Raw genomic sequence first — 16,426 nt, forward strand, 5'->3', positions numbered from 1 at the left:
ACATCCATGGAGTCCCCTCTGTTGCCTTTGGGACCCTGTAAAACAAGGAAGGAAAGGATGAGAAGCCAGGCAGATGGGCGGGACCACCAGTGCAAAGGAACCACCCTCCAATCCCAGAAATAGAACAAAGGAAGCAAATGTAGACCTTGGCAGACCTTGAACCTTTCCAGGCTCTCCCTATAAATTTGATTTTACTGCCCAAGGAGTAAAAGAGAGACAACTTTGAGGGCAAAAGTGTTTCTCTTGCAAGATAAGTAGTTCTACATTTTGGAAACCTGGAAGCTGATGACAAATCAAAGGGATCGCACACTTAGGCTTAAGTCTCAACACAGAATGGACAGTGAGGAGTCACTTAGCTAACCCTCAGCTCCAGGCAGATTCCACCCCAGTCAAAGGAGCTCCGAGGATAGACCCACAGCGACGCTCAGCTTCTCGTCCCAATATGTGGCTGTCCTGATGTCAAGCAGTCCTCTTGTGAGTCAGTCAGGTGTCTTCCCACAAGACAAGTGACTGCCTTACTTTTTCCCATTAAATGGTTCACGTTTAAAAGGCAGTAATCACCTGACTTGGCCTTCACCCAAGTTCAACCTGTCTTAGTCCCTCAACATTTCCTTGTAGGAGTGATTATCCATCATTCCTTGAACCTCATCAAATTTCATGTCGGAAGACAACACAGGGAGAGCTTCAAATAAGGAAACAAAGACATTCAGAGGGAAGAGACATAGTGGAAAGGCTGCAGGTCACCCTCCAGTCCCCAGGTAGCCGGGCACTCGAGGTTTTTAAACCACAAATCTGAAGCTCTCCCGGGGATTTTATAAACCAAAGGAAGAAGTCTGCAAACCAACATCTGACATAAATTATACTAATTCTGCAAGATGTAACCCAAGAGGTATAAAACTTGTACTTTTTTTTTTTTTTTTTGGTCCTGTACACAAACCTCAAACAAACCCACACCAGGAAATTATGAAGGCAAATTACAATATATCCTAGAGCACAAGGTTCCTCAAGAAACTTCTTTTTAAAGTTTCTTGTAACTCTAAAATTCAAAAGCTCTTTTCTCTATTGTGGTATCAAAAGAAAAGTAGTTTATTTGAGAGAAAAAAAAAAAGGCAGGAATGACAAAAATGCAGCAACCCGCTCTGTGAGGAGACGAGACAGTGGAAAGTTTATAAAGAGGCATGTGGAGAGCATCCCATTCCAGTGGCTTGATCAGAATTGGGTGGATACTCACAGATGGTCCTGGATAGCCAGGGTCTCCCTTCTGCCCCACTGCCCCTGGAGGTCCTGAATTTCCCTAGAAAGGGCAGAACAAACACTGCTCAGCTGTGGCAGAAGATTCCCAACTCCTGCAGTTGACAGAGGCGGTGAAGGTGATCTAACCCTACATTTCCTTTCACCACGAGAACTCTCTCACCGTAAGATGCCTCCCCCAGAACCATTAATGAGGATGTACAAGAAACCAAAAAATGACAATTAATCAGGTCACTGTTCAGTGGAGACAACCAATCCAATGTTTCGAAACCCTACCTTCAATCTTAAAGGGTGTAATCTGACTCTTCATTGAGTAAATGAACAGGATAATACGATGGTTTTCACTAAAAATAACAGTCTCCCACATCTAGACCTCAGTTTGTTAAGTCAGGACACAGTGCAATCTTAAGAAGATGAGTAAACATCCATTGAAGAGAGTCGTTCAGAGCTAAAAGTAGCTTAAGGAAGAGGACTCTCATGATGGGGAGAGGGGGGGTGTGCAGTCTAGTGATCCCTGAGATGTGTTAGAGGAAGGGGTTCTTGGGACCTCCCCATAAGGACAGCATTGCTGAAGGAGGACAGTGCAGACAATCATGGAGGGTCCAAAAGACACTGGTCTAGGGCTTAGGATTCCTTTTCTTCTACCCTCTACTACCACTAGCCCCACTGCAGGAGAAGAGGGATAATCTTCACCTCACATGTTCTCATTCCCCACCTGCATCCAGGTGCAGACAGACTCACCCTTCGGCCTCTAATGCCTTTGGGTCCCACTGCTCCACCTGTCCCTGGCTCACCAGGGGCACCCTGGGAAGAGAGCCAGAAAGAGATACATTAATATCTGAAACAGAGAGTCTAGATGAGGGTCTTGGGCATCTAGACCACACTTCCCAGGGAAGTCAAGTGGCTCACTCTGATTTACATTCTGCTGGGTTCCTAGTACACCTGTGTCCTTCGCAGAGTTGGCCTTAGCTTACTGAACTGTATTGACAATATCATACAGATCCCAGCATTTTAAGTTTGCAAAGTACGTTACTGCCATGTCATTTCATTTAACCCTCACTGTCACCTCCATGTAACAGGGGAGGGAGTACCTCAGAGAGGTGGGGTCTTCCACGGGTCACTGGTTAAAAAGCGGCTGACCCAGCACTGATACCACGATATTCTGATTTTCAACCCATGATCGTACCAGACTCAGCTCCAAACAACAGTGATGTCCCACCACTAGGCACGTATTTATTTTGCAAGTATTACCTTTGACCCTGGGTATCCAGGGAATCCTCTTTCTCCCTGTAAGAGATAAATAAATAACTCAATATTTGGTCCCAATTTAAAGGCATCTAAAATAAATTATTCTTGAGCAAGAAAAATATATCCCTGGAGTCATCAAGAGAAAATATTCACGATATTACAATAAAATTTTGGGAAATAATTCTTTAAAAATACAAGTTGTCAGAAGTTCAAGAAATCTAGGAGGTACATACTTTTTTGCCTCTGCGCCCTTCATTGCCAACCCCGTCTCTGCCATCATCGCCCTGGGGGTGGAAAGAGAGCATTACTATGGGCCACCACGCTGGGCAAGGCACAACCACCTCTGTCTAGAGCCCTGAGCACAGTGTCCTTGGTTCCCTGAAGTGTTCCCAGATCAGGGAAGTGTTCCTGCTCCCACTCCATCCTCCAGGTGCAACAAGACGGAGACTATAAGTAAGCTTAATGGACTCCTTGGGCAAAATGGTGCTGGTGTGGCACCACTGTAAAGAAAAATGGACAGCCACTGGGAAAGACAGCCCTTGGGAGAAGAATCAAAGACCCACTGAACTGAGACTCATAAGGCATCCTGACTCTCTGCATCTAGGAATCTTTGATTCTCCTTCAAAGCAAAAACATGGGATTCAGTCTTTCATGTCTTCCCAAGTCCCCTAACCTGTCGCCTCCTCTGTAACCCCCTCCTCTTCCAGTAGTGCCACTAGACTGTCTTCCTTCCAAACACCCTCCTCCTATGCTCTCAGATCTGCCCTGTCAACACCCCCATGGAAGACTTTCAGAACTGGACTCCATCAACTATTTCAAAAGAATCAGAAGATTGCATGTAAACTATACATTCATGTCCCTAAAACATATGTCGAGCATGGCTCCTAGTTCATTTACAGCTTTAAGCAAACATCAACAGCTGAAGAACCATGGCCCAAAAATGTATAGACACAGAATCAAGAAGAGATTTCCTTCAATGGTCTGAATAGATTTTAAAGTTTGATTCCCCACCCCACCCCCACTCCTGAAACTAATAATAACAGAAATGGATCTTTTAAACTTCAGTTTCTTGTAGAGAAATTGCATACAGGCAAAAAATATTTTAAAGTTTGGGATTATAAATCAGATAAATCTGGTCCATTTACAATGTTTAGGTATACCACCTCATTTTTTAAAAATTCTCCATGTTCTGTAGACATCTTTTCCCTATTGTTACTGAGCAGATAGATTATCGTTATAGATTATTTTTAAATGATACTTCTAAATGAGTTATCAAAGTAATAACCTCTATTCCTAGATGTCTCATTCAAAGGCAATGGTTTCTCTCTGGATCAAGACCTGACCAGCTCCAACTCCATTTTAGCCAAAGGACATTTATTTCTTTGCAGGAAAGCTCTACCCAGTCATGGTCACAAACCATTTGCAGAACCGGAAATGAAGGTGGTTCAAGCTCCATTTTGTCCCCACATTCTTAGGGGAGAAAAGTGTCTTCACCCTCTCCTCCTGATGAAATGTAACTTTCTTGGAAATTGATTTGCTGTTTATAAGAAGGTTTCACTGTGTTCAATCAGATCCCCAAGGATACAAGAAGCAATGATCAAGTTTCCTCTATTCAGAACCAACCCGATTTGCAAGGATGAAGCCCAGCCCAGAGCAAGGTCCCCATCTACTCGCCTCCCACCTTTCAGTGAAGGGTGAGCCACGGCATATCATGACCTTACCGTCTCCCCTCGGGGGCCCCGGCTCCCGACGCCTCCCTTTGGTCCTGGCTCTCCAGGCTCACCCTACACAAAAGAAACAAAGCTGAGACAGCTGTGGGTCCAAGGCCAACTTAAAATGTGATTCCAAGCCCTTTGCGCTCTACACAATGCCGCAAGCTGCTAACTTCTAGATTCTGATAAAAATTATTTTTTAAATTGCAGTGTTAGTGTGCAGATTCGCAGAAAAGAATCCAGGAGAGCCTGTGTTTGCTCCTTGCATTAACCCAGCACAGGAACATGCTGGCGGGGAAACGAGAAGGAGAAACAGGGGGAAGAAAGTCAGTGGGCGCTGAATTCCAGGGGACACCCAGCCAACACCAGCAAGAGACCCAGAGATGACTGTGCATTCCCATGAACACATTTTCTTGACAGAAAATGCTGCCTTTTCAGACTGGTTCTGATAAACTGTGGTTTCTCTTCAGGCTTATGGAAAATCTGTTCTCAGACAGCCTGCATAGAACAAGCAGCCATTATCCAAAACAGTCGGGGATTTGAGGCTCCTGGATTAGCTAAATATGGCCAGTGCTCTCCGTGTGTGCACAGCCAGTGTTTAAAGAATGTGTGTTCAACACAGCTCTGATGCAGTACTAAGTGCCTCCGGTCTGCCTATGGCGAGGAGCCACATGCTGCCGCATGAAGAGATCAGAGAAACCCCAGCTGCTCGTAGGTCCTGGCCCCAAGACAGCCAGTCCGCTGAGTACAGCCTTCGTGTTTCCTTGAGCGGGGACAGGACAGGGATTCCCCCTGACCAAGCCGGCTGGTGACAGGGAAAGCTGGGTGCACGTGAGGCCGGGGATGGGGGTTGGGAGCACAAGGACAGATGAGACAGAGGTTGTAGAGAGGGGGCTGTATGACTGGGGCTTGACCTCAGGAAATGAACTCTACGTTTGTCAAGACAAACCTTCCTTCCCAGGGGACCGGTCCTGCCACGTTCTCCAGGAACACCCGCGGTCCCTCCGCTTCCCTGGAGCACAAGGAGAGGAGTCCATCAATGAAATATTTATGAAATGTACACACACCCCCACCAAGCCAAAGGGCCTGAGCCCTATATCCCATCCCGCCGCGCTGAGTGCCAACCATGGTGCTAGAGATCTGAATGCAAGCCCGCATGGACAGGGCTTGTGCAAATCTAAACCATCAGGGTGACCATGTGACACAAGTGTCCTCAAAAGGACCCATGCTGCTGTAACCACATACCCCAGTCCCTGACTAGAGGGACAGCACCCAGATTTCACCTGCCCTTTTTTTCCCTTTGCACACCTCCATGCCAACACCTGTGTATACAGGTGTGGGGTCCTGTGGACGTGTATCCATTGAGAGAGCAAAAAAATAATGAGGAAACATAGCTCTAAAAATGGAGTGTGGCCTCCAGAGCCCAGAAATGACCAGAACAGACACGTCAACAACAGAGGGGAGCAGCTACTGGTCACTGGTGACTCCTTGAAGAGCTTCACCATGCCCGCATTCCACCTTAAACTCGTGACTAATCAGAGCTTAGATAATGGGACCAAAACCACAGAAGCTCAGAAAATAGGTATATCTCAGATCGCAGATGGGGGAACGACTCTCCGCAAACAACGGCTCGCACAAAGTTCCTGCTTCGCTGTCCCAACCTTTGTTCACTCATGTTATGACAGGTCAGGTCTCTGCCTGTTTTTGGTAGCTCTGACTTTCCATAACAAATGCCAGGGTACCCATCAGGCAGGAGGGATGCCGGAGTGCGTGTGCTGGGCGCCCGGTCCCCACTCAGCTCTGACACATGCCGCACACCGTCGCTGACCACTGAGATGGAGGCTCATGCCTATGGCCGTGCAAATTTAAGGAAAAGCTTCTGTGTTGAACCTGAGGCTGGGAGATGCCTTACACAAAATACCGAACCACAAGGCAATCTCTAAGGGCCACCTATGACACATTTTGGCATGTGCTGAGAATTTGGACAGATCTAATTAGACCTTATGTTCTATCCTCAGACTTGGGAGATGCGGGACAGCTTCCCTCCGCTTACCACCCAGCTGGTCCAGGTTTGGAAGCGGCGGTACTGGGATTTAGAAGACCCTGGAGCAACAAGGAAAAGGGTCTCTTCTTCCCTCGGGGAAACTGGCCGGTCACTGTGAAGACTGACGGTGACCCAGGGTCTGGGTGGCCGGGGAGGAGGCAAAGGAAGGTCCCGGGGACCTCAGCCTGTGCATCCCTGTGCTCTGCTTAGCTCAAGACAGGGCTGGGATCCAGCCGACTTACCCGAGGCCCAGAAATGCCCTGTTCACCGATCAGGCCTGGAGGACCTGTGGGACCAGGTGGACCCTGAAAAGTAAAAGGCCAACGTAAGTGCTGCACGGAGGCGGTGTTCCGTGAGGAAGCTCAGGACCCAGAGGCCAGAGCCTTGCTTCTGCCGGCCGAAAACCCTGCTAGCAACCACTCTTCAGTCTCGGCGAACAGCAATCCCAACCCAGGACACAAATGGGGAAGTGAGTTTAAAATACAAATGCAAGGGGTGCCCAGGTGGCTCAGTCAAGCATCGGACTCTTGATTTCAGCTTGGGTCATGATCTCAGGGTTGCGAGATCAAGCCCCATGTCAGGCTCCACACTCACTGCAGAGTCTGTTTGAGCTTCTCTCCTTCTCCCTCTTCCCCCAATTCTCCCCGCCCTCCCCCTTCCCTTTAAAAGAAGTAAATTACATCTTTTTAAAAATGCTAAGGAACAGGAGTTCAAACAAAAGCTTATACGCAGATGTGCATAGCAGCACTATTCACAATTTCCAAAAGGTAGAAAGAGCCCAGGTGTCCACCAGCTGACACCTGCATAAACCAGTTGTGGTCTGTCCACACCGCAGAATATGACTTAGCCCTGAGGAGGAAGGGAGCAGAGACACCTGCTACTACATGGACGGACATCAAAAATATGATGCCCAGGGAAGGAAGCCAGACAGGCCACAGAGAATGTGATTCCATTCCCACGAAATTTCCAGGAGAGAGAAATCCACAGAGACAGAAGGGAAATGAGAGGTTTCCAGCAGCTGGGGGAGGGGAGATGCGAGTGACTGCTTGACAGGGAGGGGACTCCTCTGGGGACAGTGAACATGTTTGCAAACTATATAGAGCTGATGCTTGTACAACACTGTGAATGGACTACCCACCACCGATTGTTCACTTTACAAAGATTAATTTGCATTCAATTTTGTTAAACTGACTGTCACCTCATTTAAATATAAAAACAAATACCAGACATCTGGGAAAGCATCACAGGCACATGGCCTCGACGGGGGTACTGACCTGTGCGCCTCGGGTCCCCTGCTCTCCCACTGAGCCTGGCTGGCCGGGGCCGCCCTTGTTGCCCTTGGAAACAAAGGAAGATGGAGGGGAGAGGTCAGGGTGGTTTATGCCAATGTCAGCTGTGTGCTCCACCATCACATCTGGACAGGGGGACAGGCGAACAGCCCCACGCGGGGGGCAGGGGCCACTGGCACCGTGCCTCCAGGATGAGACACGACACCTTGCAGCCCGTGTCACTCTGCACTCTTATGATGGTTTCCCACTGTTTTCAACGTCTACTCAGGACGGCTTTGTGAAATGAGGAGTCCTGCCTGGCACAGGTGAATAGACAGACACAGTAAGATGCTAAAACTGGCCAAAGCCCAGACAAGCAGGCACATTAAGGCTGAGGGATTCCCGGACACAGTGTCCTCCGTCTCTCGCCTCTATCTCTGCCCCTCGTCCCCACGGCCACTCAGTTTCACGGGCCATTTAGAAGAGGCTCAACTTAAGGAGTTGGTGGAGAAAGTGGGGGCAGCTACCTGAGCTCTGTGCCTTGGTGGCCAAGGGACAATGTTTTTGGCCCCCTGGCTGGATTGCCTCCCTGCCCTTTGAAAGCACACGGTGAGTCCCAACATGAGGACAGAAAAGAGGCGCCAAGTGAGAGACCTACCTTAGCTCCCGCGGGTCCCCTTCGGCCAAAGCCACCCTGTGGAGAAGTCACAGAAACTGAAAGGGAGTCTGGGGATGGAGCCTGGGGCTCTCTGTGATGGGAGCCCCCGAGCACCAAATGCCAAAACTAGCCAGCCCAGGGCAAAGCACAAGAGACGCCCCCCCTCCAGCCCTCATCTCCACTCTCCACTCTTGCTTCCATGCAGCCCTGTTAACCAACCAAATGCAAGTTTTCACAGTTAACTTCAGACCTGCCAAGCAAAATAATGACTCGTTCTGGCTGCACGATCCCAGCCAGCTTCAAACAAGGATGTGAAATGGTAATGTCAACCTATCCGCTTTACGATCATTTTCCTAACAGTGGGGAGACGTAATGAAATATGTTCATTCTAATGTCAGGGAGTCCCAAACTCTCCAAATGCTCCTGGCCAAATATAACACACACTCCGTTAAGGAAAGCATCGGGAGTGCGTGTATGTGGAACCTAAAAGCCCAACTGTATTTAGTCTGGGCTCGTGACTTGGCAACATTGTTCTCGATGTTCCAGGAGTGACCCTTAGTTCACATACATGTGGGCCTGCTGTGCTAAGTAATCCTTTAATCCCGACTTTGTGATGCTTCCTCTCTCATGCAAAGGTTTAGGATGGGAATGCATGAAGGTCCTGGGTGTATCTCTGTGAGGTTAAGGGCTGGTATTCTGGATTCTGTAACACAGCAGCTCACATTCTCCACTCCCAGTGGACCAGCCCAGAGATTTTCTGGGGTGATTGTTCTGCCATTAGTCACTGTGGTGGCAGCTCCTTTAATGGAAGACTTTGGCCTTCTTCCACGGGCGACACATGGAGCAGTAGAAGAGGAAAGAGGCCAGGTCACTCCTTCAAAGTAACAATCTGGCTGGCCTCTCCCAAAAAGGGACATCCTGGAACAAGGCCAGAGGCCACCAGTGCTTAATGATGCACAACGCATGCCAGAGGCAGCCTCCAGACGCCTGAGTGGTGGTGTGAGGGGCAAGGTGGCCCAGAGAGGGACCATTTCACCTCGGCATGAACCTGGCACAGTGAGGTCATAACAGAATAGAAGGAGGAGGCCAGAAGCCAGGCCTCACCCAGCCTCAAGGGAAGAACGGAAGCGACAAGAGCCCTCGACCACATCAAATTCAAAACCAAGTTTCTACCTTGCACCTAGAAATCAAACAAATCATATGCATGCCTCTATCTTAAGTCCTTCATGAAAACAAGCCTTGGCTCTGCTCACCCATGGAGCTGAGAGCCTTTCATGACCATCGAGTGTGTCTTCAACTCCTGTGTCATTACTCAGCTCCTCAGAATGCCCAAAGCCTATCATCTGATCACGGGTGAAAGTCATTCCTTCCAAAAACCCTCAGCGCAGGTCACGTCTCTGAGGCCCCCCCGCCATCGTCCCCCCAGGGCGTGGCTGGTGGAGGCGACATTCTTGCTGAGCCTCCCATGGCTGTCTGCACCAGCCAGTGAGCACCTGAAGACTTACTAACTTCCAGACCACCCTCCCTGTGCAGGGACTCTCTCCCCCTTCCAGAACCCCAAGCTCTGGGTTCCCAGGAAGCCGCATGAAGATTGTATACCCAGCTTCCGCTTTATCAACTCTTCAACAAGACTCAAAGAGCCGGCACACCACCAGTTGTCTTACAACAGACGTTTGTGAAATGTCTTGAAAAGGCAGCTGCAAGACACCATTCGCGAGCAAACAGAACCCGGGTGTATCTCTTGAATTCCATCCTCACAAGCAAACAAACTATCATTCAACCAGCCTGTATACAACCCGTCAGCCTTGCTACCCCTCGCTCCCCTGTACTCGGGCTTCTGTTTGGATTTTAAAAATATTTAACAGGGTAAAACCTAGCCAAATATTTGAAAGCAGCAAAGATACTCCTTCTAAAAGCATCTGTTGGATGTGGTTTTTCTCATGGGAAGGAGGCCGAACCAGGAGGTGGGGGAAGAGAAAGAGCACAGAGCAAATGGTAAGAATGAAAAATTTCTATAAGCAGCAAGCTTTGGGTGACAACAGTTCCAGAAATCCTCTTAAAGTCCCTAAATATAAAGTTGCTGAGTAGCTCTGCCCCAGATCATCTTGGCAACTCTGGGGGCACTTGCTAAATCCCCGTACAGAGTCCCCCAAGGCCCAAGAGGCACTCACGTCCTTCCCGGTTTCTCCAGGCCTTCCAGATACCCCGTCTCTCCCTGGGAGACCCTGAAGTGGGGAAAAAAAATTGGCATAAGATTCTCATCCAGCTCTGGCATATTGCACCAGACACCACTGGAAAAGGGGCACACACCCAGGGGGTGATGCCTGGTGGAACCCCTTAGACAGGGGTCATGACCATCTCCACAAGCCTCTGGCTTGACAAACCCCTTCCATGAATATCTAAGGGGCACAAATTCTGCAGAAAGGAAACCCCTCTTGATGGCAGTTGCTTCGGCTCCCTATTGGGGAGATGTCTTTCACCCGCACCCAGGTCTGCTCCCAACCTCGTATGCCCCACAGCCCTGGAGACCACTTTCATGGCCGCTGTAGCTGGGGGAAGTCCTCAGCAAAAGGGGTCTGGGAATGTAGAGCACCATACCATGGGACCAATGTCTCCAGTTTCTCCTTTGGGTCCTCTCTGCTGACTGTCCCGTCCTGAGTCACCCTGTCAACAACACGGGTCAGGGACATGAGCCGCATAGGCAAGAAAAGGATGCTTGATTTCAGTTTAGGGAAAGAGAAGGAATAAAAGGGTTTGCAGTTTTTCTGGTTCTGTGGCTCTATGAAACCCATGCCAGGCCAGCCACCCATCCTTCGGGCCAGAACGAGGCAATAGTGACTCCGGGCCCCTGCCCTCCCCAATGAGGAAGGACTGCCCACTGTCTGAAGCCAAGAGTGGTTGGTGACCCTGTTGTCAGGCTGTCCTGGTGGGATGGGTGGGCTCTGTGGGACATGGCCAAGGGGTGGTGGCTCAGGGTCTGACATTTTTGCCACCCTTAATACCTTTCTAACCACCCAATCCTGCTAGATTAAACTGCCCGAGGCCAGCTTTTGAGAAACTTCTGAGGTCTTCCTTTTTTATGTTAAGCCTTGCAAACACTTACCTTTGCAGGTAGAAAGCAAACATATCTCCAAAATTGTAGGAAAAGGAAAAACCACATATGTTGTCAACATATCTGAAGACAATTTCAAAATCCTGGTTTTAAATTCTTCCTTTCAACCCCTTCCCCATGACCCTCTTCTCCAGACATGGGTCTCAACCTGTGGATGAGGAAGTTCCCTTACCGGGTCACCTCGAATTCCAATGTCCCCTCTCTCTCCTTTTTCCCCTTTAGGTCCTTTGTCACCCTAAATAAAAAGCACAAGTAGAGACAAAAATCAGATTTCTAATTTGTATCTCACCCTTAAACTCATGTTCTTCAGTTCATAAATCTTCAACAAAACAACATTTCCCATTTGCTCATTTACATGAAGGTAAAATGACTCCAAGTATTTCCAATCTGTTCAGGTAATCCAAATATTAATGGGACCTATTCTGTACCAGACACTAGGGAGTTTTTTAAACAGAACTTACTTGATCCCTGCACTATGAGACATAATCTTCAGACAAACAAACAAAAAAATCTGATGTATCTGTCACAGCTGACAGAGGGCAGAGGAGATACCAAGGATGACCCCCTCAAGAACATCAGGGAAGACTGCCTGGAGGAAGCAGTCTCTCTCCCTCTCTCTCTCCCTCTCTCTCGCCATAGATAGATAGATAGATAGATAGATAGATAGATTCCTTAAGTAAAATGTTTTAGTTTTTCTTTAATGGCAACACTATGGAAACATACTGACCCTTCTACCGGGATTCCCTTTCTCTCCAGAAGAACCAGGCAATCCTTTGTCTCCCTGTCAAAGATAATGAGAAATGTCACTCCCAGCACAATTTCCAGGACCGAGATATGAGGGGCCGGGATGTTTAGGACCGGACGCGGTGTGGACTGAGTGTGAAATCGCTTACGTCTTCACCGTCGAGACCATCTAGCCCGATTTCTCCTAATTCACCCTACGAAGGGGAAAGACACAGAGTGAGTATAGAAAGCCATCTGGCAAAGGAAAAATGACAAATACTAGGACAGCTTTAAATTTAAAAAACAAAAACAAGCGTAGGTACCTTCTCTCCTGGGAATCCACGAGAGCCCTGGAAGGTAGGGCAAAGGGGAAACATTAGCTCCTTCCTGGAGGCCAAAGAGAAGAGGCTAGAACAGACTGGGGGCCCCACCCCACCTGAACACCCCAAACCCAAAATTCAGTGCTGTGGACTCATCTGTCTCCCCCCCACCACTCTCCATCACATGGGGGATCCTAAGGCTAGTTTGCTAGGAACTTGGGTCCCTGGGCAGGAGGGGACTAGGCTCCAAGGCCTTTTGGTGACTCTGTGGCCCTGTGGCCCCTTCCCTCCAGCAGCTGCTTTCAGACTTCAGCCAACGGAGGAGAAAGAGCATCCAAGCATTTCACATAAGGAACCTTCCAGCATGTGCTGTCCACCCCGCCCCAACACTTCCCTGGCTTCTCTCTGGGTCTGGGGTAGAGACACTGGCCACTGGCCCTCCCTCCACACTGGCCCATGCGTTCTCTGTCCTCGTGACTGCCTCTTGACATGCCTGTGGGAAACTATTCCACCATCCTCAGGCCCCCTTCCCACAGCAGCCAGGGCTGCTGAGCCCACGAGACTTTGGACCTGCCCTCCAATGAGAGGCCACTGAAACCCCTGGGGGTCTTCCTCCCCAAGGAGGCATTTGGGGAAACTGTCTCACTTCCACACATGCTGTTGAGTGCCCTCTGCCTGTCGGGGCCCTGGGGCTGTCTGTGGTCACCCCACACACACACACACACGCACTCAAGGATCAGCACACTGTACCTTTACTCCTCTTTGCCCGGGGCAGCCCTGGAAACCTTGTGTGCCGTTCACACCAGGAGGACCACGCTCACCCTACCAGGACAGACAAAGGCAATTATAGGTTGGAGCACCTTGTCACAAACCTCCACTGAGTTCACTCTGCCAGGAAAGGTGTGTCCTAGAAGATGGATTTCACTGGGCAGGGATGCTGTTCGACCCCAGTGAAGCCTCCAACATCCCCTTGGGTAGTTCCTGCCCCTGGAGGGAGCGGGACCTGGGAGGGTCTTCAGCTCAGAGGGTACCTCCCAGGAGGACCAAGGGTGGGCAGGGCTCTGGGTACTGGGTGCTGGAAGAATCCTTGGCCTGAGGACTCCTCTGTACCATCCCTTATTCCAAGCATTCCGAAGGGTGCTGGGATCAAGCCTGCACCTAGCACTTCCAGCTGGGACCCTGGGATTTCACATGCTCCCCACCGGATCCTTTATCCCCATCTCAGGGTTGGCCTTCCTTCTAGGGTCTCAAAGCCTCTCAGACCTCCTCAGTCCCAGGCACTGCCTCCTGAACGCCCAGTGGGGGTTGGGTGGTCCCCAGTCTCAGAGGCCATCAACTGTGTCCCTCTGAAACAGGACCAGGACACCTGTAACTAGTACCCACACCGTGCATGTCCAGGTCATCACACTGTGCTCCACGGTGTAGAGATCTGAGGACAGCTCTTGAGGACATCAGAAACTGTTTTCCCAGTAGGAAAGTCACTGGAAATAGAGCTTATGAAACTCAGAACCCAACCCCACCATGTGGGAAGCAAGGAGGAAATAAAAACTTAAAGAACCAATTATTTTGTACTTACGGGGCCGCCCTCATCACCAGGATAACCTCGATAGCCATCTTCTCCGGGAATACCCTAGAACAGAGAAAATCCGTTCCTCAGTTAAAGCCCATAGTTCTCTTTGTTCCACCTTCAAATGTCTCCATGACCCCCTTCGTTCAATAGAGCAGTGGCACCAATTAGCATGGCTTTAGCTGTCCCCTTGAACTTGGGCTTCCACTCATTATTCCAGTGTAATTAATCAGGATCTTTCAGGCTGATCTACCAAGAAATTCTCGTTGTTTCCTGTAACTTAGACACATTTGCTCAGAATCCTGCTGATCATCCACAGGGAGGCTGTCAGGGATGCCCACCAATTTTAACAGTATTTTGTAAAATGAAGAACAATGTAGAAAACAGCAGATGCCCTCACCCCGAGAAAAGAGAGAAGGCTGTGGGCATCCAGTACCCCTTGGCCCTCCTGCTGCACCCTTGGGACTCCACTGCGTTCTAGCCCCAGGTGTACAGGAGGCCAAAGTCGCTTTACCTTTGGCCCGATGCTGCCAATGGGCCCGCGGTCTCCCCTTTGTCCAGAGCATTTGCAGGGAACTCCGCAGCACACTTTCTCGGCAATGTTGTCCTACCAAAAGGAAAAGAAAGTTCAAGTCTCAACAATGCCTAGGAAAAAAAGAACAAAGAGCATAAATATGCTGTGAAGGTCAAAATCTTCGTGAGTGGCTTTCTTAGTGAGAGATGAAGTTCTGCCCGTGTGGCTGGCGCCTTCCCTCCGAGACTGGCTTAGCATCAGGAGGGCAGTGGGAAGTCACAAATGGGAGCATGAAGAGCAACCAAGGTCAAAGTGATCTCATTCACGGTGTCACCTCAGGCTGGGTCTTATTTCTAGAAGTTTCCAACATGCAGCTTCTAATTTCAAACGTTAAACCTAACTCACGTATTCTCAAATGCAAAGAGCAAGGCGTAAGACACAAATTGCATATGGCACAGACAGAAGTATCTCCAGGATAGAGATTTATACCCACTTCCTCACAGCCAGGGTTAGAGCACAGATTATGCTGTCCACCCAGAGGAAGCCTTGGGAACAGCCCCCATGTGAGGGCAGACCCCAGTGACCTGCGACTTATCCACCAGGCCCACCACTCTGGGTCACCAGTGGGGCCACCCTCAGCAGACACCCTCGACGTTCCCTTCCTATCCTAGCCCCTGACCTTGCAGGAAAGCACAGGCCCAAGAAACATTTCCGACTTTTCAACTCATAGCAGTCAAACACTTTTCTTGCCCTGGGCTTCTCAGAGATTTCACGTTCTTCCATGTCCCAGATACACCAGCTAACACAACTCCTTCCATCCAATAACAAAATAAAATCCTAAAGCCAGCTCTGGGAAGAAGGGACAGTCAGTTTGTCCCACGACCCACTCTTGCCAGCAGCAAACAATCCCTAAATTAACCACTCAGCACCACATCCCCCAAAGGTCTGCCCCACTCCCAACCCGGGAGCTACCTCTTCCAGCTGAGAGAGGCTGAACCCATGCACTGGGAAGCCTCATGGGGGGCACCTTCATCTCCTCCAGAAGAAACTAGGAGAGAAAGCAACGGAGAGGCACCTCTGCCCAGAAATGGTCTTTCTTTTCCTGCATAGCCTTGTTTTCACGTGCAAGCTTTCACTCTTCCTTATTTGGGGACAATCACTCTGATGTTTCACCTTCATAAGGTTCAGGCAAGCTTATGAAGAGCAAGATGCTCATGAGGAGGAGCAGAGGAAATGGCCAGGTGACACCAGCAGCAGCATGCCTAGAGACCCACCATCCCATGGGCTGTCCTCCCAGCTCTTGGATACCTCAGTTTCAGGACTTGCGCTGAAGGTGGCAACAAGGCAGGTCCCTCCCACTTGAATTATTGAATTACCTACCCAAATGGCTCCTCTGCCATTCATTGGGCAAAAGAAAAAAATAAAATAAAAGCCTTCGTTATCTGAAGATGACAAAGAATTTGGTATCTAGACCTGTTTGTGGGGAGAGGCATAGAAACTCACAAGCTGCTCTGCCAGCTCATAATCAAGGTCCAGCAAGTTGAGCCTCAGTGGCCGGCTGTACAGAAAGCCTCGCCCGAACTCCAGCTGCATCAGCTGCTCCAAGTTAGCTACACGTTCAAGGCCCACCAGGATCAGAGCATGGACCCCTGCAAGGAGAGACATTCAGGGCAGCTCAGCCAGCATTCCGAGCCACAACCTCTCCGCCCTCCTGACTTTCTATGTTTTTTCTTTTATTTATTTTCAGCATAACAGTATTCATTATTTTTGCACCACACCCAGTGCTCCATGCAATCCGTGCCCTCTATAATACCCACCACCTGGTTCCCCCAACCTCCCACCCCTCCGCCACTTCAAACACCTCAGATTGTTTTTCAGAGTCCATAGTCTCTCATGATTCACCTCCCCTTCCAATTTCCCCCAACTCCCTTCTCCTCTCTATCTCCCCATGTCCTCCATGCTATCTGTTATGCTCCACAAATAAGTGAAACCATATGATAATTGACTCT

At 49.4% G+C, this 16,426-nt stretch overlaps 1 protein-coding gene across 1 annotated transcript in view; it reads right to left on the bottom strand.

Moving 5' to 3' along the window:
* Nucleotides 1-16,426, bottom strand: part of COL6A3 (collagen type VI alpha 3 chain) — an 81,321-nt gene that overhangs the window by 24,003 nt on the left and 40,892 nt on the right. The window contains exons 14-33 of the mRNA XM_059393781.1: nucleotides 15,921-16,066; nucleotides 14,418-14,510; nucleotides 13,913-13,966; nucleotides 13,087-13,158; nucleotides 12,340-12,366; nucleotides 12,187-12,231; nucleotides 12,021-12,074; nucleotides 11,466-11,528; nucleotides 10,780-10,845; nucleotides 10,353-10,406; nucleotides 8,182-8,217; nucleotides 7,530-7,592; nucleotides 6,498-6,560; nucleotides 5,161-5,223; nucleotides 4,221-4,283; nucleotides 2,733-2,783; nucleotides 2,503-2,538; nucleotides 1,993-2,055; nucleotides 1,232-1,294; nucleotides 3-35 (exon numbers count right to left, since the gene is read on the bottom strand). Coding sequence (XP_059249764.1) covers nucleotides 3-35; nucleotides 1,232-1,294; nucleotides 1,993-2,055; nucleotides 2,503-2,538; nucleotides 2,733-2,783; nucleotides 4,221-4,283; nucleotides 5,161-5,223; nucleotides 6,498-6,560; nucleotides 7,530-7,592; nucleotides 8,182-8,217; nucleotides 10,353-10,406; nucleotides 10,780-10,845; nucleotides 11,466-11,528; nucleotides 12,021-12,074; nucleotides 12,187-12,231; nucleotides 12,340-12,366; nucleotides 13,087-13,158; nucleotides 13,913-13,966; nucleotides 14,418-14,510; nucleotides 15,921-16,066 — 1,208 coding nt within the window. The remainder of the gene's footprint in view (nucleotides 1-2; nucleotides 36-1,231; nucleotides 1,295-1,992; nucleotides 2,056-2,502; nucleotides 2,539-2,732; nucleotides 2,784-4,220; nucleotides 4,284-5,160; nucleotides 5,224-6,497; nucleotides 6,561-7,529; nucleotides 7,593-8,181; nucleotides 8,218-10,352; nucleotides 10,407-10,779; nucleotides 10,846-11,465; nucleotides 11,529-12,020; nucleotides 12,075-12,186; nucleotides 12,232-12,339; nucleotides 12,367-13,086; nucleotides 13,159-13,912; nucleotides 13,967-14,417; nucleotides 14,511-15,920; nucleotides 16,067-16,426) is intronic.

Source organism: Mustela nigripes, chromosome 3 (genome assembly GCF_022355385.1).
Source record: "Mustela nigripes isolate SB6536 chromosome 3, MUSNIG.SB6536, whole genome shotgun sequence".
Lineage (NCBI taxonomy): Eukaryota > Metazoa > Chordata > Mammalia > Carnivora > Mustelidae > Mustela > Mustela nigripes.